General features: G+C 33.5%; 1 protein-coding gene across 2 annotated transcripts in view; it reads right to left on the bottom strand.

Moving 5' to 3' along the window:
* The window catches only part of Stxbp3 (syntaxin binding protein 3), a 67565-nt gene that overhangs the window by 22030 nt on the left and 18219 nt on the right, over window positions 1–27316 (bottom strand). For both annotated transcript variants that reach the window (XM_015505097.2, XM_048815084.1), the window contains exons 4-11: window positions 25761–25837; window positions 22590–22668; window positions 21184–21287; window positions 16659–16813; window positions 13716–13806; window positions 10021–10145; window positions 5614–5709; window positions 5421–5478 (exon numbers count right to left, since the gene is read on the bottom strand). In XM_015505097.2, coding sequence (XP_015360583.1) covers window positions 5421–5478; window positions 5614–5709; window positions 10021–10145; window positions 13716–13806; window positions 16659–16813; window positions 21184–21287; window positions 22590–22668; window positions 25761–25837 — 785 coding nt within the window. The remainder of the gene's footprint in view (window positions 1–5420; window positions 5479–5613; window positions 5710–10020; window positions 10146–13715; window positions 13807–16658; window positions 16814–21183; window positions 21288–22589; window positions 22669–25760; window positions 25838–27316) is intronic.

Below are 27316 nucleotides of genomic sequence, written 5' to 3'. Positions count from 1 at the left end.
TAACCTGTTGTAAAAAAAAAAAAAAAAAAAGAGGAAGAAGAAGAAGGTTTGAATCATCCCAACAATGTTTCCTTATTAAAAGAAAAACAACAGGTATAGGAGATGTGGCTCAGTGGTAGAGTGCTTGCCTAGAATGTGAGAGATCTTGAGTTCTACCCCCAGCAAAACACACACAAACATACACACACATTTAAAAACCTGTAAGCAGAAAATGGATAGAATTTGAAACCATTATATTAAACAAAATAAGCCAAATTTATAAGGTCAAGGGTTTTCTCTCATATGTAGAAGCTAGAGAGGAAAAAGGAAAAGAAAGGTGGATAGTGATCTCATGAAAAGCAAAGAGGGGTATTGGTGAAATGAAATTATATTGTTATATGATACGCATGTACTAATATGTAACAAATTCCACTCTTATGAACAACTATAATGCACCAGTCAAAAAAAAAAAAAAAACACAAAACACAGAAAAATTTAAAAAGAAGCCTGCTGGCAAGCTAAGAATAAAAAGGAACTACTCTAGTCTCATATAGGATACAACTAAAATCACCTAAAACTAACATAATATTCAATAATGAAACATGGATCACATGTCCTCTACGGTTGGGAATGAGACAGGATATTTACTACCAGTTCTATTCCACTTCATACTGGAGGTATGAGCCAGAGGCAGGAGATATTAACTACTAAGAAAAATAGTTTAATGTATATAAAGATTATCTGGAAAGGAATAAACTCAATTTTCTTTATTCATAGATGACATTATTGTACATATTAAAAATTCAGGGGCTGGGGTTATGGCTCAGCAGTAGAGTGCTCGCCTCACATGTGCAAGGCCCTGGGTTCGATCCTCAGCACCACATAAAAATAAATAAAAGTTATTGTGTACAACTATAAAAAAATTTTTTTTTAAATTCAATCTATAAATAAGCATTAGAATTAGTTCTTCCCAAATTGGTGTACAAATTCATGTAACTTAATAAAAATTTCAGTGAAATGTTTTTGTGGACATTGTCAAGCAGAATCTAAAATATACATAAAAATGCTGAAGTTACAAAAAGTTAAGATGATCCTGAAAAAGTTGAAAGATTTTCAATATCAAGTTTTAAAACTAATACAAAGTACATTAAGACAGGCAGTATTGTCACAAAGACAGACACACTGAACAAGGAAAAGAACTGGAGATCAGAAATATACCTAGGCATTTATGGTCACAGTCTTTTCAATAAATAGTGCTTGAGTAACTGGGTTTTTTATATAGAAATAAAATGAACTTAGATGCTTACTTCACATATACAACAAAATTACTGAGTAAATTATAGATTTGTAAAAGTTAATCAACCTTCTAAAAGAAAACACAGAAGAATATATTAATGATCTTGTGATAAGCAAAGACTTCTTAATCAAAACACAAAAGCACTATGAAAAACTGATAAAAATTAAGAACTTCTGTTTATGAAAAGACTTATATATAGGACTTCATCCAGAAAATATCTTCTACAGATTGGTAGGAAAAACAGACAACTCAATTAAAAATGGAAATAATACTTAAACAGGCACTTCTTAAAATAGGAGATCCAAACAGCTAATAAGCTTAAAAACATAAGGGAAACATAAATTAAAAATACAGTAAGAACCCAGAATAGCTAAAGCAATCCTTAGCAGGAAGAGTGAAACAGGTAGCATCACTATATCAGACGTTCTACTATTCTACAGAGCAATAGTAAAAACAGCATGGTATTGGCACCAAAACAGACTGGTGGACCAATGGTACAGAATAGAGGATATAGAGACTAACCCACAAAATTACAATTATCTTATATTAGACAAAGGTGCCAAAAACCTCCGTAGGAGAAAAGATAGCCTCTTCAACAAATGGTGCTGGGAAAACTGGAAATCCATATGCAACAAAATGAAATTAAACCCCTATCTCTCAACTCAAAGTGGATCAAGAAACTAGGAATTAAACCAGAGACTGCATCTAATAGAAGAAAAAGTAGGCCCTAATCTTCATCATGTGGGATTAGGCCCCAACTTCCTTAATAAAACTCCTATAGCGCAAGAATTAAAAGCAAGAATCAATAAATGGGATGAACTCAAACTAAAAGGTTTCTTCTCAGCAAAAGAGACAATTTGTGAGGTGAATAGAAAGCCTACATCTTGGGAGCAAATTTTTATCCCTCACACATCAGATAAAGCACTAATCTCTAGGGTATATAAAGAATTCAAAAAGCTAAACACCAAAAAAACAAATAACCCAATCAATAAATGGGCCAAGGACCTGAACAGACACTTCTCAGAAAAGGATATACAATCAATCAACAAATATATGAAAGAATGTCCATCATCTCTAGCAATTAGAGAAATGCAAATCAAAACTAAGATTACAATTCATTCCTATCAGAATGCCAGCTATTATGAAGACAAACAACAATAAATGTTGGCAAGGATGTGGGGAAAGGGATACACTCATACATTGCTGGTGGGACTGCAAATTGGTACAGCCAATATGGAAAGCAGTAAGGAGATTCCTTGGAAAATGGGAATGGAACCACCATTTGGCCCAACTATCCCTCTCCTCAGTCTACACCCAAAGGACTTAAAAACAGCATATTATGGGGACACAGCCACATCAATGTTTAAAGCAGCACAATTCACAATAGCTAAACTGTGGAACCAACCTAGATGCCCTTCAATAGATGAATGGATAAAAAAAAAAGATGTGGTATACATACACAATGGAATATTACTCAGCAATAAAAGAGAATAAAATCATGGCATTTGCAGGTAAATGGATGGAGTTGGAGAAGATAATGCTAAGTAAAGTTAGCCAATCTCAAAAAACCAAATGCCAAATGTTTTCTTGGATATAAGGTTACTGACTCATAGTAGGATAGGGAGTGGGAGCATGGGAGGAATAGATGAACTCTAGAAAGGAGAGAGGAGTGGGAAGGGAAGGGAAGGGAAGGGGCAGGGGGTTAGCAATGATGGTGGAATGTGTACATGTATGAAGAAACGAATTGGTGTGAATATACCAGAGGTATGAAAAATTGTGCTTTATATGTGTAATGCATTCCGCTATCATTTATTTTAAAAAATCAATTAAAAATACAATAAGATACCACCTCATAGGGCTGGGATTGTAGCTCTGTAGTAGAGCGCTTGCCTCTCATGTGTGAGATCCTTGGTTCAATCCTCAGTACCACATAAAAATAAAATAAAGATATATATAAAAAGATACCACCTCACAAATAATTTTTTTTTGTACTGGGGATTAAACTTTATCACTAAACTACATCCCTAGCCCTTTTTATTTTGAGACAGAGTCTTGCTAAGTTGCTTAGGGCCTTGCTAATTTGCTGAGACTGGCCTTGAACTTGCACTCCTCCTGCTTAGCCTCCTGAGTGTTGAAAATTTTAACTGGGCGAGGAGAAAAACCCTGAAAATATTGTGGAATAGTGAGAATACAGAGCAGCTGGAACACTTAGATGTTGCTGACAGGAGTGTAAATTGGTTCAAATACTTTATAAACGTTTGGCATTATCTTTTGTCATTTATTAAGCTAAGTATATTCCCTATAATTCAATAATTCTGCTCTTAACATATCCCACAAAAAGAGGACATCTATTCTCTAAAAAATATGAAAAAAAATATCCAGAGAAGCTTTGTTCAAAATTTGCCTGAATTGGAAACAGTCCAAATATCCATCAAAAGGAGAAATACAAACACATAAACAAAGTGCAGTATAGTCATGTACTGTATAAAATGTTCTGGTCAATGATAGACCACACATACAATGGTGGTCTCAGAAGATTTATATTATCTACTTATGCAGCCATCTTAGTCTGCATAACTACACTCTATGATATTCCCATTGTGACAAAATCACCCAATGACACATTTCTCAGAATGTATCCCTATAGTCAGGTGCCATGACACACCTCATAATTCCAGCTACTGAGGGGTGGGGGTTAAGGCAGGAGGATCTCAAGTTCACCTCAGCCCACTGTGGGCAATTTAGCAAGACCTCATTTGAATAAAAAGTGAAAAAGAGGTAGGGATGTAGCTCAGAGGTAGAGTGCCCTGGGGTTCAAGCCTCAGTATCACAAAGAATGTATCCCTGTTGTTAAGCAAAGCATATCTGTATATTTATAAAAATGGTATTACTATCACACAAAAATGAAATAACTATTGAAAGATGTAATGTGTAAATCACAAAAACATCATGTTAAATGAAAGCCAAACAGAAAGATCATATACCATAAGATTCCATATATGTGAAATTTATGTAAAGGCAAAACTAATCTATGGTGATAGAAATCAGAATAGTTTACCTCTGGCAGATTGCTAACTGGGAAAAGGCAGAGGGAACTTTTTGAAATGTTTTTAATCTTGATTTAGGTAGTAGTTTCATAGGTATATACATCAGTAAAAAGTTATCCAGTGTACATTGATTTGTATACTTGTTGGGCACAGTGGCGCACACTGGTAATCCCAGGAAGGTTGAGACAGGAGGACCATGAGTTCAAAGCCAGCCTCACCACTTAGCATGGCGCTAAGCAACTTATTTATTTATTTTTAATATATATATTTTTTTTTTAAAGAGAGAGAGAATTTTTTTTTAATATTTATTTTTTTTTCGGTGGACACACATCTTTGTTTGTATGTGGTGCTGAGGATCGAACCCAGGCCACACGCATGCCAGGCGAGTGCGCTACCGCTTGAGCCACATCCCCAGCCCCTAAGCAACTTATTGACACCCTGTCTCAAAATAAACTATAAACAGGGCTGGGGATATGATGCTCAGTGGTTAAGCATCCCTAGGTTTAGTCTTCGATACCAAAAATTAAAAAAAAAAAAAAATTGTTTGCTTTGCTTCTGTAAATTATACTCCAGTATAAAAATCCCAACAGTAAACTGAAATTGACTAAATCACCTTTTAAAAATCAACTTTAATGAAGCAAGATAAACAAAATGTATTTAAAAAATTTTTTTTTAACTATACGTGAACATATCTTTATTTTGTTTATTTATTTTTATGTGGTGCTGAGGATGGAACCCAGTGCTTCAAATGTGTGAGGCAAGTGCTCTGCCACTGAGCCACAACTCCAGCCCCACAAAATGGTAATTTAAAAAAATTTTTTTTTTAGTTGTTGATAGATGTTTCTTTCATTTATTTATATGCGGTGCTGAGACTCAAACCCAGTGCCTCACATATGCCAGGCAAGTGTGCTACTGCTGAGCCCCATCCCCAACCCCAAAATGCTAACTTTTGGTGAGACTTAGGTACATAGGTGTTTATTTTCTTGACTTCTGTGTTAGAATGTTCCCCAAATGGAAATTTAAATAAATAAAACAAAAATTCAACAAAGTTTAAAATTCACCTTTACCATTATTTTGAAAGTTAAATAAGAGCTTACCTTTCCTTCTGTTGCTTTCTTTGTTGATGAAATTTCCTTCATAAGCTTTGGAATTTCCCTGTAAAATTGTGAAGAAATTCTGTAACTTCTAAGGTGGAATATTTTTACAGAACTATTTTAAATTTATAAAATGTACTACAACATATTGAATACCTAAGAAATATGAAATAAAAATTAAAATGGGTTCACATACTCTAGTACAACTGCAATATGCCGATGTCGAATTTTCACCCAGAGATCATCATCTTCTTCAAGGATTGCCTCCTTTTCTTTTCCATCTGTTTTGTATCTACAAGAACACAAATGCAAAAAACTTTTGGATTTTTTTTCCCATAAAAGTGGGAGAAACACTTTCATGAAAAATACTTTTGAAAAACTGAAAAGTAAATATACTCAGACTATTACTAAAGGAGGAAAATGAATACCTACTCAAGATGAATACCTACTCAAAACTAAGGCACATTGCTATTTTTTTTGACCAGGGATTAAACCCAGGGGTAATTCCATGGAGTAACATCTCCAGTTCTTTCTGTTTTTTATTTTGAGACAGGGCCTCACTAAGTTGCTGAGGCTGGCCTCAAACTTGTGATCTTCCTGCCTCAGCCTTTTGAGTCACTGGGATTACAGGTGTGCCACCACGTATAGCCATACTGCTCTCCTTTCATTAAAAATCAGACTGCTATACCTAGCAAGATATTTTTATTCTTAAATGTTAGGTTTATAAAGTTTGGCAAAATTTTATAAAATTTACAAAGCAAAAATTCAATGTCCTACAAACAACTTTAAGAACAAGACTGAATATACTAACCATTTGTGTTCTAACTGCTTAAAACACTACTGCAATGTGTTAATAGATCATAGCACAATTATCAAATATTCATTAAGAACAGAAATGTCACCCCAATGTAATCCTATGGAAGTTATTTCAGAGTTGACACAAAATTCACAAACATCTAACATCTGTTTCTTTATTCTTCCACAATCCTGTAACTTATATCTTCTTTAATGAATGGGAAAAGAAGTGAAAGATAAAATAGTCATAAAAACACTATGATAGCTTTAATGAGTTCTATTTAAGTGACCAGCAACTCAAGGGGTTCATAAAGCACTCAAAATGAGATTCAAAACAGCTTCTCCTAATGGAATTTCTCCCTTTTAATTCTAGTCACCCTTGGGAAGAATCCATTGTCCTTGGGATTGCCAATTTCCTCAGCCAAAATTAGAAAGGACTGCATTAAGCTTTCCTAGCTCGGACTGCAGACAATACCTGTAGTTGTCTGCTATGTGAATACAATACTTTCTGTAGCTCAAAAAAATTATAGGTCCAACCTATAAAATCATTCCCCTGTGTGGTCTTAATTATAGATGCCCAAAGATAAAATGGCTGTGCTTTATTACAAGACAGCACTTAGGACAGGGGGCACTTTTGTCATTTAAAATGCCACTTTGTACTTAAATAATACCCTTTTTTATGCCCACATCTTTATTTATATGTATGCACATTAATACACATATATCCTAAGACACATCTGTCTACTTTTTTTTCCAATGTATGCATGACATGACATATAGAAATGTTAAATAATACCTTTGACTTTTAAGTGATTTACAAAGATTAATCTATCAGCAAGCCTCAATACTCAAAAGATAATGACAATCCCTTAAGAGTAAATTTAAAGAGGTGACTAAGAACAACAAAAGAATCTGGATATTCAGAATTTACTGATTATTCTGATTCTGTTAAAATTTGGGTGGGGGATCAGCAAGGAGGTGAATCTAGCTACAATGAAGTGAGCACGGGGGAAAGTAAAAGGCAATAAGGTCAAATAATAATGGAGGGAGAGCATAAATGATGGCCTTGAAGACCATTGCAAGGGCTCTAGCTTTTACTATGAGGAAAATGGGAAGCTTGGGCTGGGATTGTGGCTCAGTGACAGAGTACTTGCCTCACACGTATGAGGTACTGGGTTCAATCCTTAGTACCACATAAAAATAAATAAATAAATAAATGAAGGATTGAGTCCATCTACAACTAAAAAAAGAAAGAAAGAAAGAAAGAAAGAAAATGGGAAGCTATTTAAAAGTTTTGAGAAGTGATTTCATACAAACTGACCTAGGTATTACCAAGATTTTTTTTTTAAACACTGTGTTGAAGGGAAACTGAAGATGGGCTAAAGAAGCAATAGACACCATTTAGAAGCACACCGAAATAAACAATAGGAAAAATTATATGGACTAGAACTAGCTTTAATTCTGGATACGTTTTGAAAATGTAGCCATAAAGATTTGCCAATGAATCCAATGTTTTTGAACTTGACTGGCTGTTAAAATGTGAGAGAGATGACTGAAAATTTTGGCTTAAGTAACTATAAGACTGGACCCACCATTTACTAAGATTGGGAAAACTGGTTAAAGTAGTATGAAGTGGAATATCAGAAGCTCAGGTTTGGACATACAAGTTTAAGATGTTTATTAGACATTCCAAGTATGAGATATTCAATAAGGCAGTTGGATATATAAATCTCAAGTTCAGGAAGGTTTAGAATAGACATAAATTTGAGATCCAAGAACAGAAAAATCTTGGGAATGAGTGTGCTTCTGAAAGAATATAAACAGGGATAAGTTCCAAAAACTGAACACTAGAACGTTATAATACTGAGAAAGGAGGCTATGAAAACTGACTTCTGGATTTAGCAACACAGAGGTAACTAAAATATTTTTTATTTTTAGTAATAAATCATGTCCTATATTTTAAAAAAAAAAAAAAGAAGAAGAAGAAAGAAAGAAAACTGCTGGGAACAGTGGCACCCACCTGTAATCCCAGCTACTCAGGGAGGCTGAGGCAGGAGGATATCAAGTTCAAGAACAGCCTCAGCAACTCAGCAAAACCCTGTCTCAAAAATAAAAAATACAAAATAAGAGGGCAGGATCAGCTGGTGCAATGGCACACACCTGTAAACCCAGGTCTGCAGGGGACTAAGAAAGGAAGATCATAAATTCGAGGCCAGTCTGGGAACTTAGTAAGACCCTGTCTTAAAATAAAAAATAAGGACTGGCGCTATATAGCTCAGTGGCTGAGTGCCCCTGGGTTCAATACTCAGTATTCCAGTCAATCGATCAATCAATCAAATTGTGACAGAGCACCTGGAGTTTATGCTAATCTGTGAATTTTTTTAATTCTGGGAAAGGCCATGTGTCTTTAAAAAAACAAAAACAAAAACAAAACAACAAAAAATATAAACTAAACCTTGCCGTGCTTGCCAGCAAACCTATAGAGATATATATTTTAAAAGCAAGGTTAGAATTTATATCTATATTATTTACATATGTCAAAATTCTTTATTATCCATCAGCTTATTAATTCATTTTTAAATCTCTTGAGTACAGTTTTATAGACTTAAATGAAAAACCAAGGTAAATAATACTCCTTCAGAAAATTCTAAGTAAACAGCTAAAAATGACTTTCATATTAGAAAAATATTGCTTTTTCTGTTAACTAATATTAACGCAAATCACACAGAAAAATTCAGAAATATGAGTGACCAGAATGCAAATTAAAAATACAATAGAAAATACAAAATTACTTTACCAATATTTGTTTGAGAAAAATTATTAAATACTATAATTATCAAAGACTGTAAAGGGTTGGGGATGCAGTTTAGTGAAGTGCTTGCCTTGCATGCACAAAGCCCTGGGTTCAACCCTCGGTACTGGGAGGAAAGCTGTTTGTATCTTTTTAATAAAACTACAAAATTAAACATAAAATTTCAGAAGACTAATTTTCATTTTTACTATTATACTCAAGTAGTAAATCTTAGCTGAAAATGCCAATTAGAAAAAACATATATAATGTATACATACACATACCCATAAATGATATACAAGAATAAGTGAAATGGTTGCATGATAGAAAAGCTATTCATATTTCATTGGCTTTTTAACTGATATTACTTTTAAGGTAAATATGCTATATCAAGGGTTAAGTAAATTAAGTTTAAGAGTAAGTAGGTAAAAAACTGTGCCTATTATTAATAGCCATCCTACTTTGTTTTCTAATATCTTAATTTTTTAAAATACATTTCATTGACAAGACACTTTTGGGTGTATGATTCAGAATAATCACTGGCAAACCATTCTGAATAGCATTTCTGCTTCCAAAAATATAACAGTGAGCTTGATGTTTACTTTTTTAAAAAAAATTTATTTATTTATTTATTTATTTTTAGTTTTCGGCGGACACAACATCTTTGTTTGTATGTGGTGCTGAGAATCGAACCCGGGCCGCATGCATGCCAGGCGAGTGCGCTACCGCTTGAGCCACATCCCCAGCCCTGATGTTTACTTTTAACATAAATGAAAAAGTCCAAATTCTATCTGTTTAAATGTAGTTTTGCTGTAGACTAGTTAAGGAGGCAAACACATTCAAAAAGCTGACAAAGTCAATATGTTTTTTTAAAGATTATGATTATAGGTGTAAAAGTAGTCTCTGAGTAAGAAAGTTTACAAGTTTTTCAAATTTCTGATCCTTCATAAATTATTAAATGCTCATATGCTATCCTGTTTGTATATGCCCTTTATATGCCCTTCAAGTTATACTTGCTTGTATGTATCATTCTCAATTGGTAGTAGATCATATGCCATTGCCTGAAAGGTCAGTTCATGCAGGACAGTGGACACAGGATCAAAGCCACGATCGATTATTAAGAGCTGGGAATGAGTTTTACCCTAGAATAACAAGATAAATTTATCTTAAGAAATTTTAATTTTGGGGGGAACATATTTTTAATATACTTAGAAAATAAAAGCAGACTTTTCCTAAGTTCTGATCCTCCCCACCAAAAATATACAATAAAACAAAACAAAACAAATGGTTAATTTCCTCAAAGAGTGAAGTTATAGTAAGACAAGAAAAATCTGAGTGGTACACTATGGAAAAAATACATATTCATATTTAGATTAAAATACTACATTTAATATTTTCAAAATTTCTTTTAAAAAAGTAATATTTAGCTTGCACTAAATCTATTAAGAATTCAACTTGATAAACACTAAAACTGATGTAAATTATGAAGAGTTGTTACTATTTAAGCTCTTGTATTAGACATTTTGCTAAGTAAGAAATACATACATTATTTCATTTACTATTCAAAATATTTCAGGTTCTTGTAGCAACCCTATAAGACAGATACTGTTATCTCCACTTGACAATGTGGCATTAAGGCTTAAAGTTAAATAATTTGTCCAAATCACACAATGGAGTTTAAAATCCAAGTTGGTTCTATTCCAATGATTGTGCTTTTAATCATTATGATATTTAAAATACATTGGTGCCAGCTAAGATGATAAATCACAAAGACTTATTGTTAATTCACAAACAGCACTAATCACTCAATGGCAAACAAGTATTGGGAAAATTCACTGTTAGTATTGCTTTTATGTCATTTTCAAAAGTAGTAAATTCTTTGGCTTATTATTCAAAGCAAAAAAAGATAAGATAAACATTTTCTATTTATTCACATATATCAGGCAGAAGTAAATCATATACGTTAAACTTTAATAAATGTATTTAAATTCACTCCTTGTTATGGCTTATCATCTGGAATGTCCCCTCCAAAACTCAGGTGTTGAAAACATGATCCCTAAGGCAGAAAGCTTCAGAGATAGGGCTTTTAGGCAATGAATGGTCCTGGGGCTCCAAAATTTGATGAATTAATCCACTGACAGCTAAATGAACTACTGGGAGATGGGACTTAGTTGGAGAAAGTACGGTCACTGGTGCAGTTTTTGGGATTTATCTAGTCCCTGGCCCCTACCTCTCTCTCTGATTCCTGGCTGCTACCAGCTGAGAAGTTATCTTCTTCATGCCCTTTTGCTTTTCTTCACCTTACTTCAGGCCCAAAGCAATATGACCATAAACTGAGACCTCTGAAACTGTGGGCCAAAATAACCTTTTCCTCCTCTAAGTTGTTCTTGTCAGATATTTTGGTCACAGCGACAAAAAGATGACTAAATCACTCTTAATAAACTTTGAGATGGTAATGTACAATATTTAAGAGCACAGCATTTGGAATCAGATCTGGGTTTGAATTTATCTTTGGTCACTTTTCTTCTTATTTTATTTTTATTTTTTGTAGTTGTTGATGGACAGAATGCCTTTACTTTATTTGTCTATTTTTATGTGGTGCCGAGGATCAAACCCAGTGCCTCATATATGCTAGGAAAGTGCTCTGCCATTGAGCTACAGCCCCAGCCCTTGATCAGTTTCTTGATGTACGACCTTGAATAATTTCTTAGCCTGTTATATATCAGTTCTCTCTTCATAAAACAAAATATTATCACATAACATCTTCCTTATAAGATTGTTGTGCAGATCAAATACATTTATACCATGAAACACTTAGCACATTGCCTGGCAATTATTAAGTTCTCAATATATATGAGCTACAAGTCCTTGGAAAGGTCAATCAGAAAAAATACAATCTAAGTGCTATATCAGGGCTTAGGACTTATGACAGTATGTAGGGGGAAGTATTGCTTGGCATGAAAAGTCAGGAAAGATTTCCAAAAAGAGGTAACATTTATCAGGTTCTTGAATAAAAGGTATCAAGCATTTGAAGAGTATGTAATTACTTAGAATAGAAAGCACAAATTTGTTTTTTGTGGATGTTGCCACTTTTTCACTGAAATTATCAAAGATTAAACAGATTTACTAATATACTGTTTGTGTATCTCTTCATTCAACAAGTTTTAGTATACTGTTTATACGAAGTCATTCTATCTTCATAACAACCAGAATAACAGCTTTCACTGGACCTCCAAACCAAAAACTTATAAAAGCAACTAACACCATACCTAAACTTACATCCTCCATTCCAGGCAAGTTGTTTAGTTGTTAATTTTGCCTTTTTCTCTATGCCTCAACCTAAGGAATCCTGTTCCTTGCAAGAAAATCATGCAACAGACTTCCTACTTTATTATGGTGTACTCATTCTTATTTTTTTTTCTAAGAGTTTTGTTGATGTTGTTTTTCCTTTTTTTAAGAATTTAAACTTTACTTATTTGTTTGTATGTGGTTCTGAGGATTGAACCCAGTGCCTCACCTGTTCTAGGGGAGTGCTCTGCCACTGAGCTATAGCCCCAGCCTGGTGTATTCATGCTTGAACCTCAAGGGCCTCTTCATCTAGAATGCCTTCCAAGCTTCCAGTTGAGAATAAAGTAAGTCCCAATCCATACTCCCATTGTACTCTATATATTCTTCTCTCATTCCACGTTGTACTACATAGCACTGTAATTGATGGTTTCCTGGAATATCTTCTCTCCTAAACTATAGACAATTCCTTTCTTTCTTTCTGTAGCTATTAAATATGGCCTCTCTCTAGCACCTCCTCTGTCAGTTTCCACAAGCTCTTCATTCTTTAACCACACCTATATGCTGGTATTCCCCAGGTTCCAACTTTAATCTTTAATTGCATTTTTTTTTTCAATGCTGGGGACTCAAATCTAGGGCCGCATGCATGATAGGCAGGAGACTCCCAACTGACTTATATCCTTAGCCTTGATTACATTATGTTATCTTTATTACAATAGTTATTATTTATTAACCTCCCATATGTGCTGAATACTTACATGTTAACTTAATCCTTATACCAATCAAGCAAGGTACTTATTATCTCATCCATTTAATAGATTTAAAAAAAAAAAAACTCAAGGTCACATAGCCCATAACAGCAGAAATTTTATATTTATTAAATATTAACTCAATGGCAAACATTATTCTAAGAAATTTACATGTATTACCTTATTTAATTCTCTCACTAATTTAAAAAAATAGGTATTCTCTCTGAGGCTGGGGTTATGGCTCTGTGGTAGAGTACTTGCCTAGCACATATGAGGCACTGGGTTCGATCCTCTGCACCTCATAAAAATAAATAAATACAATTACTGTGTCCATCTACAACTAAAAAATATTTAAAAAAACAGGTATTCTCTTAGCTTTTATTTTCTAGAAAAGAAAACTTAGGTACAGAGAAGTTACATAATTTGCCCAAATTAATATAACTATGAACTAAATGGCAGAGCCAAGCTGTGGACACAATGCTGACTTCAAAGCCCATATCTTCCCCTCTAAACCACACTGAGCACTACTCTCTCTGTTAATGATTCTTTAATCAGTATTGGAAGTCTATGTTAATGATTCCCAAAACAATACTAGAAAATGAATGAACAAGCTGCTTCGGCTTATAAAGAAATAATACAGATTTTATGTATAGTCACTATTTGCCTTTTATACATTACCTTTATTAGTCTCTTTTCATCAATCTTGTAGTAGTCTTCAAGTTTTTTTTCAACCAGCTGTGCAAGTTTACTGGCATTATCTAGAGGCTTACTAGAATTGGAAAAGAATATTCAAACAATTATTTTTCTTTCAAGACATACTTTACATATCAAAAAGTTGAATTCTGGGCTGGGGTTGTGGCTCAGTGGTAGAGCACTTGCCTAGCACATATGAAGCACTGGGTTCAATCCTCAGCACCACATAAAAATAAATAAAGATATTATGTCTGACTATAACTAAAAAAATTTTTTTTAAAGTTGAATTCTAAAAATGAAACCAAACTATTTATAAAATGAAAAATTTTATAAGCATGGGAAAATTCAGATAATAAATCAAATGTTACATAATGTATCCAGAATTTACAAATGCAAATCTTATCATCTGTGTCTCAGATTTTTTCAATATACAGGGAAAAAATATTACATATAAGTTGCAGTTCCCTTTATCCCCCACCCAAGTCCTGATCAGTTCTCTCCCTTGTCTCTATCCCAATACTCAAGGGCATCATTACCACAAATTTCGATGTATCCTTTGTCATTTCTGTTATTTGTGTATGTGTGTGCATGTGTGCACGCATGTGCAACATCTATTGACACATATACAACATCTGTTCATTTTATATCATTTAGTATCCCATCATATGATTACACTGGATTCTATATATTCATTTCCCTAAAGATGGACATTTAAGGGACTGGGTTTGTGGCTCAGTGGTATAGCACATGCCTAGCATGTGTGAGGCACTGGGTTTGATTCTCAGCACCAAATATGAATAAATGAATAAAATAAAGGTCCATTAACATCTAAAAAAGATGGACATTTATTTCATAATTCATTCTCAATTTTTAATTTTTTATTGGGGTACTGAAGATTGAACACAAGAGCACTCTATCTCTGACCTGCATTCCCAGTTTTTTTTTAGTACATTTTTTTAGTTGTCAATGGACCTTTGTTTTGTTTATTTATATGAGGTGCTAAGAATCAAACCCAGTGTCTCACACATGCTAGGCAAGCGCTCTATCACCGAGCTACAACTCCAGCACCCCAAGCTCTTTTTATTTTATTTTTGAAGATAGTTACTGAATTATAATAGTAAGTCACAATGTTCACATTTATATCACAAATTAATGAAACTAAATACTTAATCCATTTCCAATACAAAACTCCAAAATTATAACATGAAGTAAAATACAAATTTATAAAATACAATTATAAATCTATATTATCATTCTAATATCAAATAGGAAATTAAATTTTAAAAAGAACTATTTAAGATAAGCATTTTTTTCTTCTTTTTACAACTTTAAAAAATTTTAATTTGTTATACATGGCAGCAGAATGCATTTGAGACAATTCATATTACACATATAGAGCCGAATTTTTCATATCTCTGGTTGTACACAAAGTAGAGTCACACCATTCATGTCTTCATACATGTACTCAGGGTAATGATGTCCGTTTCATTCCACTGTCTTTTCTACCCCCATACCCCCTTCTCTTTCCCTGTTTCCCCTTTGCCCCATCTAGAGTTCATCTAATCCTCCCATGTGCCCCCCAATATTTTATTTTTTTAATTTTTTTTTTAGTTGTAGTTGGATACAATACCTTTATTTATTTATTTTTATGTGGTACTGAGGATCAAACCTGCACCTCGCATATGCTAGGCAAGTGCTCTACCGCTGAGCCACAACCCCAGCCCCCATCAAGCTCATTTTTTATTTTATTTATTTTACTTTATTTTTGGCACTGAGGATTAAACCCACAGCTGCTCTACCACTGAGCTACCTCCCCAGTCTTGTTTATTTTTCAAGACAAGGTCTTGCTAAGTTGCTCAGGCTGGCCTTTAACATACCATCCTCCTCTCTAAGCTTTTTGAGTTGCTGGGATTACAAGCATGCATCACTGCATTCGACTGAACCTTTAGGTTTTATACTTATTAAATAAGCAAAGCAGCCTGTATAAAAAGTGATTTATGCCATGTGCAGTGGTATATGCCTGTAATCCCAGCAGCTTGGGAGGCTGAGGCAGGAGGATTATAAATTCAAAGCCAACCTAAACAACTTAGGTTGTGAGAAATTTAGCAAGACCCTGTCTCAAAATAAAAAATAAAAAGGGTTGGGGATGTGGCTCAATGGTTAAGTACCTGTAGGTTCAATCCTCAGTACAAACAACAACAAATACAGAAATAAAACCCAAGCTGTCTGGTGACACTCAGCAACATGGATGAGTTAGAAAACAATGTTGAGTGAAGAGCTAAAAAAACAAATCATGATTCCATTTATATGAGTTCTAAATCAGGAAACACTAAACTATATGTTAGCAGTTGGATAGAGGTTATCTCTAGGAAGAACAGGGATGAGTGACTGGGAGGGGTCATGAGAAGGGCTTCTATGATGCTATTAATGTTGTATGTTTTATCTTGGTAGGGGGTTAAATGGGTACAATCATTTTGGATGAACTATCAAGCCATATACATATAATTACAACATTTTACAGTAAACTCATTTTCATAAAGAAGAAAATAAAGTTATATAGCATGAAACTTAGGCCTTCTCTTAAAAAAAAAATTCCAAAAGAGTAAAAATGATAAGACATAAAAAATGTAAGTCTATTCCCTATATGAAATAAAGACATTTCCTCAAGTATTCCTTAAACCAATGAAAAACCATGTCTATAAATAGTACCACGTTTAAGCTTTAAAATTCAGTAGCAGAGGTTATTACTAAATAGGTAATTTGAAATTTAAGCCTTAAATTTTAGATTTTCTATATGCAGAGCATGGTAAATATATAAGAAAAATACATTTTGCAAAATAATAAAAAAAAAGTCACAAGAGATATCCCTTGCCTCTACATTGGACAGCAAAGAGAAGCATAAAATGTACAAACACTATTATGTCTTACCTTTTATATCTTACTCCAGGATTTTCATCCAAAGTGGCACATACTGTAACTATCTGCTCAGCCATTGCTTCCATAATGGCATCTTTTCCATTGGCATTGCCAGGGTCTGGACTATAACAGTAATAGAATGCATCTGGTACATCAAGAGTATACACCTAAGTTAAGCCAAAAAAAGTTATACTGTCAATCTAGAGACTTGACTTTTAAAATGTATCAAGAAAAATACAAAAGAAGAAAAAAAGAGAAATGCAATTGTGATTTGAGACATTAAAGAAAAAAATACTTGCACTAACCATGCTGTTTCCTGAAACAACTGTGTCTTTACCTCAATCAAATCATTCTGTCATCTTGATTTCATCCTTTATTTCTTTTCTCACTCTCCTTTCCTGCTTAGACTACCTCTCTCCTTCAATTCTTGTTTCATAAAGAGATTGTACAGTTTGCTTTTCACTACCTGTGCAACAGATGAAGGAATCTGAGGTAGTCAAACTAAAATAAAAATCTAATACCTGGTAGAAAGAAATACAACAAAGCCAAAATTTGCCTACATATCAAAGATTTAAAATCTTAGCCCATTAGAGAAAAACCTAGAAATTTCCCACAGTTGACATATGTCTTCAGTTCTTTAGACTCTTCATGTCTTCAAGATAAATATTTTCCAAAATGACATGCCACTGTGCCAGAAACAAGTCTTACCATAATGCAATGAATCCTTACAGATACATTCATCCATTTGACTAACTAAAGCATTTACTGATATAGAAAAAAAAATGGATTGGAGGCTTGTTATTATTATACTATTTGAAGATACAAAGGCAGCAGCTCCCTATCAGTACTGAGAATTCCCCATTAAACTACACGGTGGGATTAATAAATAATAATAATATACCAGGTGTAAGAGTAGGCAAGTAATAAATAGCATAAGTTAAATAATGTATTATGAATAATCTACCTTGCATTTCCTTCCACATCATTCATTTCCTTCTGGAAACCATTCGTTTCTCTGAACATAACCATGACCAACAGCAGCAGCAGCCTGAATGAACATGGACTGAGATTCAGCTATGGCCAATCCACTTCTTTTTGTGCTGCCCAAAGGTTATATTGCTGTATTAATTTATCAACAAGCACCCTACACTTGAACTGTAACTTTCTCATAGTATATTATCCCACTGCAGTAAATATTATTTGTTCAAAAGTATTTATTGCCCTGCCTTAGAAGGCTTCTCCCTATTTCTTACCCACTGATGGCAGGTTTGGCTATAATCATTGGAATGTGAATATAGAGACAAAAAGCTTTAAGAAATATTGTGTGGGGTTGGGGATATAGCTCAATGATAGAGCACCTGCCTGACATGTGTAAGGCCCTAGGTCTGATCCCCAGCACTGCAAAACAAATAATTAAAACCTTAAAACAAAACCCATGACAACAACAACAACAACAGAACCCCACTGTGTGGTTCCAATATTTCTTCTTTGCCCTCTGCTATGTCCCAGAGCATCCCTTCAGTTTTAGTCCCAGAATGTAGAAAATGCAGAAGTCCAGGCAAACTACAATGGACAATAACATGAATGAGAAATAAATCTTTGCTATAACGCACTGAGATTGCAGAGGAGGATCTTATACTGTTTAAATCAAGCCATTTAATATTTCAGTGCATCAAAAAGGATTTAGGGGCTGGTTTTCATTCTATACTCACATTTCTTCTTTATCCCTCACTCTCTTCTTCCTTTCCACTTTCTAGCACCATCATTAAAAGTTCCTTTAGACCACTACCATATTTCTTCATCTTTATGACTCACAACTAGTTTCTTAATTATAGATCCCCTGCCTTTCTCTACTCTTCAGCTAGTTGACTTTCTATCTAGATATCTTTTAGCCCTCTCCCATTTTCTTGAGTGCTTTCCATCTACTTGCCTTAATGTATATGTGAGAGCATTACTTACCTTAAACCTTCTGAAGGGGAAAGAGATCTTTCTTTGATCCCTTGACTCATTAAATTATATGGACCTCCTAGGTTTAACTTCTAAATGTGTTACATGTTCAATTTTACTTCTTTGAGGCACTATCATATCTGACATTATCAACTGCTCCTCAATAATCTTTTGACTTCTGGGCCTCTTGTCTATGGCCATCTCACCCTAAACATACCTGATCTTGTCTGACTTCTAGGATTCTACTTCTCCTTAAAAACTTTAGGACCAGTCCCCCAACATTTTTTGTCATTAAACTTGGTGGGAGTCTCCTATTATATAGTCCCAACCTAACTAGAGAGAGCCTTCATACTCTTGCTCCTCACAATCCGTATTGTTGCTGCTCCCCTACAATTTTCTGCTTCCATATCTTTGCATTCAGATTCCCATCTTAGAGACTGTTACCTTTTCATTACTACTTTATGAAATTCTATCCATTCTTCAGATGTTTTCCCAATCTCTCTTTCTGTGGCAAACTGTGAGATTCCTCCCCCACAAACATATTCTCCCTTTCAGTAACTATACTCCAATTCATTAGGAGGAACAGCAATATATGTTCAGGCAAGACTACATTTCCATGAACTTAGATATGTGATTACACTTTGGTTAATTAAATATAAATGAAAACTCTCCCTTCATTCTCCCTTTCATCCTGCTTCCTCAAATGAGAATATAATAATTCTATAGTCGGGCTGGGGATGTGGCTCAAGCGGCAATTCGCTCGCCTGGCATGTGCAGGGTGCTGGGTTTGATCCTCAGCACCACATAAAAGTAAAATAAAGATGTTGTGTCCACTGAAAAATAAATATTAAAAATTCTCTCTCTCTCCTCTCTCTCTATCTTTAAAAAAAAAAATAATTCTATAGTCATCTTGGATCATGAGGGCCATGCCTAGGAGACCAGGTTCCTGACAATTCTGTATAGTCAGCATATAAGCTTTATATAGCTTATTTCCCACTTTCTTTAGTATTAGCAAAAACTACATTCTCTTGTTGTTTAAACTAACACATTTTCTTGTTGTTTAGATTTTCTGTTGTATGCAGTTGAACATAATCATAATTGATAGTTTTTTGAAGCTACATAATAATTTGTATCTCTTTTGTAGTATTCAAATGAGGGTAAGTCACATATTTTGCTTATCATTTCATAGCAGACTGCTTTGAATCTAGCAAATTATGTCCACTGAACATGATATTGATAAATGCTCACAGAGGTCTCTGCTTATAGTGCAAAGCACTTAGCAATATTTCATTTATATCTTTATTTCAAACAAACAAAAATCCCATATATTCTGTCATTTCTCCAAAATAGTTAAACTTATTAAGCAAATTCTCTTAAGATTTTTATCAAGGAAGTAAATTAAAAAGACTTTATAAAATCATAACATTTCACAAATACTGGTTGAGTAAAAACATCTCATGAGATTTCTCTGTATACATGCAGATAGGTTATTGCCATAAACTATCAAATTAGTCAGATATATAAAATTGAACTAACAATTTCAATTCTGTAAAATGCTAGAATCCAAACACAAAGAACAGAGCACAACAAACCTGAATAATTCATTAGCTGTGTGACTTGTTTAAATAAATTATCCTCTTTGATCTCTGATCTTTAAAATAGTTTCATAAAACTACTGTAAGAATTAAATGATTAAATTTATTAAAACATCCAAGAAAGTACTGGACACACAGTATTATACAAAATTTATTATTATTATCACCTTTACTATTATTCTATTTATTTATTTATTTTGCAGTATTGGGGATTGAACTCAGGACCTCACACATGCTAGAAAAGGGCGCTACCACTGAGCTACATCACCTGTCCTTTTTATTTTGAGATACAGCTTCACTGAGTTGCCCAGACTAGCCTCAAACTTGTGATCCTCCTGCCTCAGCCTCCTGAGTAGATGTGATTTTAGATGTATACCAACACACTCAGCTCACCATTACTATTATTAATCAAAAGTTCATTAACTATTCCAAAGGCAAAATGAATAGAAAACCTTTATTGTATAAATTAAAATTTTATTAGAGAACATTTGATTTTGCCAGGTGTGGTGGCACATGCCTATAATTCCAGCAAATGGGGAGGCCGAGTCCCTAAGCTACTCAGAGAAACCCTGTCTCAAAATACAAAAATAAAAAAAGGGCTGTGGCTCAGTGGTAAAGGTCCTTGGGTTCAATCCCCAGTACCCACCCCCCAAAAAAGCAGCAGCATTTGTCTGAATACCACAATGGCTACAAATGTTTTTCTGGTCTTATCTAACAAAAATTTATGCTTAGAAATCTCTTGATTTCATAATCCAGGAAGGCTGTAATTTGACTTTGTGGCAGATATGAAACTTAAGTCTCCTTTGTTCATTATTAATGTCATATTCCAATTTTTGGCTCATGTTTTTTTCCCTTTATCAAGGGGAGTCCTTATTTATGGATTAGGCACAAAATTCACAAATAATAAATAAAAACATCTTTAGAATATGCTTTATTATTAAGCGCATAAAATCAAATTTATAATCCATTATGAACTTAAAAAAAAGAGAAAGTACCTGAGATTCATGTGGAATGAAGGAAATATTTATTTCTTTACATCTTCTTATTGACTTGGGGGGACAAGATGTCTTAATTTTATTAAAGAGACTATCAGGGCAAACTGAGAAGAAAAAAAATTAAAGCACATAACTCCATCTAACTCTTTATTACTTTTGAATAAATCATCCCAACATTTAAGAATATTTTTATATATAATTAATGGCTTTCACAAAGTAATTTACTGTAAGTGTTCTTTACAGACAAGTATATTCAAGTCAAAAGAACTGTAACAGAAATTCCATTTTCTCCCATTCACACTCACCATAATCTCTACTAGAGATCTGTTAACAGAGCAAACTAAAATTGTTAGAAAGGAAAATTACATCCAAACTCATGACTTAATAAAATTGGCATTTTCAGAACTGCTTATAATTTTACTTTTCCAGGTTGACCAACCAGTAAGTGAAATACAATGCCACACAAACTGTTAATTATTCCTTGAATTAAAGAAACTTTTCTAATGTCCAGAAATTCTAAGATTCTAACTAGTCAGTTCTAAAACTTAGAGGCCATAATTTTACCATTAGATCTAGGTTGCAATATCAATAATAAACTGTTAAGATTGATAAGAGATAAAAATCATTGGCTCTTAATATCTTTTTTAAGATGGGGGTCTTACTATAATGCCCAGGCTGGCCTTGAACTTATGATCCCACTGCCTCAGCCTCCTGAGTAGCTGGAATTACAGGTATGTGCCACCATGCCTGGCTTCCTAATGCCTTTTAATATATGTTTCAGTCTCAAGATCCTTAAGTTTAGGCTAAGGATAGAGCTCAGTGGTAGAACAATGCCTAGCATGTATAAGGCCCTGGGTTAGAACTGCATCAACAAGGATGGGGAAAGGAGGGAGGAGGAGAAAGATGGATTCCTTAAGTTAGAAGAAGGTTCACATTCATTAAATTTTATCAATTCCATATCATGAAGTTCTGTATAATAAAGTTACTTAAATAACAAATATTTATGACTTTAAAAAAAAAACTACTACTGGGCAAGGAAAATTATATGCTCCTTAAAGTAAGCAATCTCTAATAGTAGAGACCAAGACTTAACTGAATTCATGGTATTTTTATTTTGAAAATATAGTTATATAACATAACATAAAACGGAAACGTGTCTTTGAACTTCTTATAATACTTTAGCTTCCTTTATTTGAACATAAATGTAACAGACTTTCTCTCTTACTGGGAGAAATGGATGGCTGTTTTTCCCAAAGGTTCTTATTTTTTATAGTGTAATCAAATTCTCAATTGAAACTGATTAATGATAAAAAAAATCACTAGTACCTAAACAGTATAAAAAGCAGACACTTTAAAATTAACAGGATCTTAAACAATGAAGTAATAACTTTTAAAAAGATACTTACAGTCAGTGAAGTATAAATATGCTGCTTTGTATTTGTTCTCTGATTTACTTGAAAAATCTCGTAAGAAACAATCTACAGACTTAAAACAGGTTAGATGTTAATACACATTTTATTAATATTAATTTAAATATGCTAGCTTTTTTTAAAAAAGTATGCTAGCTTTTGAAATAACTAAAATTATTTCAATGATAAAATAAAACTTTATTGGCTAAAAGTTTAATTTATAAACTGATTTTTACAGATGCGAAGTTCTCTAGCCAGTGACAGCTAATACGCAACAAAGAGTAAGGTAATATGCATGAACAAGGTGCTTTTATTGGCAATGTAGAAGTCTAGGAACTAAGCTTGAAGCAACACAGGAGACAATATTATTGAAAGATAACAGACCAAGGAAATGAAAAGCCAAGGTACTAGAAGTATCATCTACATGGATAATGAAACCACCAAGACTTATGACAAAAGTATTAAAGAACATGACGGTGAGGTAGGAGCTAAAATTGTCATGTGATTAAAATAAAAGCTCAGAGCTTGTTAGATGACTTTGAGGAGGAACAGCAGGTAATATAGGCAGTAGTTATGTGGTTGGTAGTATGTAGTCATTTTAAAAAAGAAAATCATCTGGATGAATTTATTATCTCTCTGTTCCTTTTTCTACTTCTGGAGATCCCAAAAATGTACTTCTGTTAGATCACATGGATCTTTATCTTTTCCTCATGATCTCCCCGACTTTTTTTCTCTTAAAGACATTCCATTTTGATCTTACAGCTCATTAATCCATATTTCAAAAGTGCAACAGACTGTTTAAGAAGTCACATTCTAAGGAGCTGGGGTGTGGCTCAGTGATAGAGCACTTGCCTAGCACGTGTGAGGCACTGGGTTTGATTCTCAGCAACACACAGAAAAATAAATAAAATAAAGTCATGGTGTCCATCTACAACTAAAAAAAATATTTTAAAAAAATTTAAAGAAATCACACTCTGAGCTTTAGAAACTATTTAAGGCGCTATACTAGACTCTCTTTATGTAGACTATTTTTTCTGTTTAGATTAGCATTCTCTTCAAGCAGCTAGATTTTGCTAGCTGTGTGTTTTCTTCATTTCACTGAATTTCCTCTCTTTGGTATCTAGACAACTTAGTTGCCAACTTTTCTTTTGTCAACTCAGTTGTGGCTTAGACTTAGTTGTTGAAAAATTCTAAATAGAGACAGTTCCACAACAGAAGGAAGACAAAGAGGTTTCTCATCCCACAGCAAAACCACCAAAGCAAAGTATATAGACCACTAGGGATTTTCTGAGACATTCAATTGACTTTTCCCCTGGAGTTTACAGATCTCTTACAGCAAACTCTTTCTGAAATCTGTCACATTAGGATCCTTGTCTGGGAACTCTTGTGTTGGTCTCCAAGTACTCCCAGTTCATGAGGATGCAAGTCTCATACTATGTTTCTTTACCAGAGCTCCGAAGAACCCCAATGCCTCACATACCCAGAGGTCTATAGAACCCAGCAGGCATTTGTTTCAGGACAAGAGGAGAAACTTCAGTTGGCTGTGGTAGGGAGGGGAGGCACATCCAAGCACCATCTTCTCTGAATCCTTTAATCCTTTATTGAATATACAATCTTATATCCTGATTTTATCATTTAATATTAAAAGTGAATTCCTAGGTCATGAAAAATTCCCACAACCTCATTTTTAATAATTACTCATTCTATGTTTTATTAATTCTAGTAATTTAACTGGTCTTATTTATTCATAGGAACTTTATTTGACCATTTATATGATTATTTTCTTACTATTAATTCTAAAATATAGAGCACCCTTATAAGATTCTTAAGAAAGAATGGCAAATTGTTTTTGAAAAAGGCTATTTCAATCTGTATTTCCACTAACAGTATATGGCAGTTTCTGCTTCATTACTAACAGATAAAATAGCTAAAATGTAACATACATATGTACACAGATATTGTCTGTATGTATACTGTGTGTGTATGAATGTATGAATGAATGAATGGATGAATGGATGGATGGATGGATTGACTGAATGACTGACTGATTTGCTACATAAAGAATGGTTTGCTTTTTGTAGTACTGGGGATTGATTAAACCCAGAGCCTTGCACTGAGCTACATTCCCAGCATTTTTAAATTTTATTTTGAGATATGGTCTCTGGCTAAGTTGCCCATGCTGGCCTCAAACATGGAATTCTCCTGCCTCAACCTTCTAAAAGTAGCTGAGATTACAGGTGTGTGTGCACCAGTACATCAGAAACAACAGTGGTTTTTAACTTGCATTTTTCTCTAATCATGAATTTTCTTCTGTGGAATTATATCATGGATAAATTATAAACTGCCATTAAAACCTCTTCTGTACCAGTAGTAATATGTAGAGGCTGAATATTGATTATCTGATTTTTTTCCCTATCATCTGCTAGAGTTAGAAGTGAAATGAAATTGGGATCCCCAAATGATGAATATTCTAGGTATAAATGAGTGAGAGGAGGTGTTGGAAAATACATTCTCAGATACTTTCTGAATAAAGGAAGGAACTTTATTTGGCTCTAAGTTTGGTTTAAAGTATGAGTTAAATCATATAGTCAGACTGTAAATGGAAAAAGTTATTTTGAAATAAAATACAAAAACACACAGACATATCCATATGCACATATACACATACATACAGTACAGGAAAGTCACAATGATAAATAAAGGATTAATCCAAGATCTATTTCTTTTACCTATATTTCCATTTTCCTCAAAATTATGGATCAATAAAAACTGCATGAACAACAAATTATGCAAAGAAACTCTACCACTTTATACAATTAAATTTTGCTTATATATATATATATACATGAGAAAGGAAAGCTTTCATTTTTGTTTCCATTGGGAAAAGAACAAATAAAACAACCTTCTAACAGAAGGTTACTAAACAAAATAATTTATGGAAATATTTTTCTAAAGAGGAGTATTTCATTACTTTTAATTTTCTAACAGCAAATCATGACAATACTAAAAAATATACTTTTTAATTTTATATACTAAAGAATATACTTTTCATTTTACATTTTTTATGCTGGGGATTGAACCCAGTACCTTATACATATTAAGAACTCACTGTTCCACTGAGATATACCCAGGGCCCAGGAATCCACTTTTTAAAGACAATATACTCACTTTTGATGTTGGTGTGATAAAATAAAGAGCTTTCATTTGTCTGACAGGTTCACGATTCTTATAAATATTCTCCACAACTAACAACAATAACAAAAAGGTCACTTTATATAAGCAAATATTTATGCATTTGAAACAAATTTTAAATAAATTTTACTGTACTTTCCATTTACAATAATAGAGAAACAGATTTATACACACTTGGTTTACGTTTTTTTTTTCATTTGATAAATTTTAAAAATCATAAAAGTGTGTCTTCCCTGAGTCTAAATCATAGGCTGCACTGCTTTCTCATTGTGAGAAAAAAAGATAAAACAGTGATTTCATAGGTAGGTTTACCAGCATAAGCAAAGAATATGCCATGAAAAAAAAGAAAATGCATTAAAAATTAAAAATATATTTCTTTAAAAATATTCTATTATAATAGCAAATATGATACCAGTTATACTACACTAAAGACTTTACATATATTATTTATGAAACCTTATAACCACATTATGAGTACTTTCCCTCGGTATTGGGGATTAAATTCAATGGTGCTCTTATCACTGAACTACAACCCCATGCCTTTTTAACTTTCTATTTTTTATTTTGAGACAGGATCTTGCTAAGTTGCTCAGACTGTCCTCAAACTTTTAATCCTCCTGCCTCAGCCTCTGGAGTAGCTAGAAAAATAGGCATGGGGCACCATACCTGTTTATTTTGAAAGAGTATTTTAAAATTGAAGACACTAATCTTTTAAAACCACATACTAACATTTATATTTTTTCAACAATAAAACAAAGTGAATGTAACAAATTCTAATTGTCAAATTACTTAAAGCTCTTAAAAAAAAAAAAACAACTAAAAGTATCCTACAAATCAAAAGAACCATATTTCAAGACTTGTGTTGGCAAAGGACTATTAAGAATCAACATATGTGACATGCAATGAAGGCTACTGTTGGACTTTATTTTCCCCCAGTAGTGGAGATTGAATTTGGGGTTTTGTGCATGCTAGACAAGTGCTTTACCACTGAGCTACAACCCTACACACCCTGGACTTCTCTCTTAAATATGGTGATTTCATTTTCTCAAATTAAATTTCATTTTCTTAAATTAATATTACTAATGTACAGTTTGTTATTAGATATCAAATAAAATTTCTAAAGAAAATTTCAAATACTTTAGGTAGGAAATTGTAATTTTTATACAATTCCAACAACCATGATTTTTACTTTTAAAAGATTAAGGTTCAGGGGGCTTGGGGTGAATTTTGCTAGTTGAGCACATACTAATTATTAGCATGCCTGAGGTTCTGGGTTCCATCCCCACAGTTCCCCCCAAAATGATTAAGATTCAATGTAAATTTACTTCTAGTAGTTAATACTCAAAATGAAGTATCTAACAATCATCCTGTGCTGTACATACTATTATAATTTGGTGAATAATGTACAGGTACAACATTGCAAAAATGAAATATCTGTTTAACAAGAGCAGACAAGTATTACTTCTCCAATTCACTGAAAGTGTATATCTATTAAATGATAAAGAAAGGTCTTGGGGGGGGGGGTTGCTGGG

Source organism: Marmota marmota, unplaced genomic scaffold, assembly GCF_001458135.2.
Source record: "Marmota marmota marmota unplaced genomic scaffold, marMar, whole genome shotgun sequence".
Taxonomy (NCBI): Eukaryota; Metazoa; Chordata; class Mammalia; order Rodentia; family Sciuridae; genus Marmota; species Marmota marmota.
Note: the sequence above shows the minus strand (reverse complement) of the source record. Positions and strands in the feature narration are given on the sequence as shown.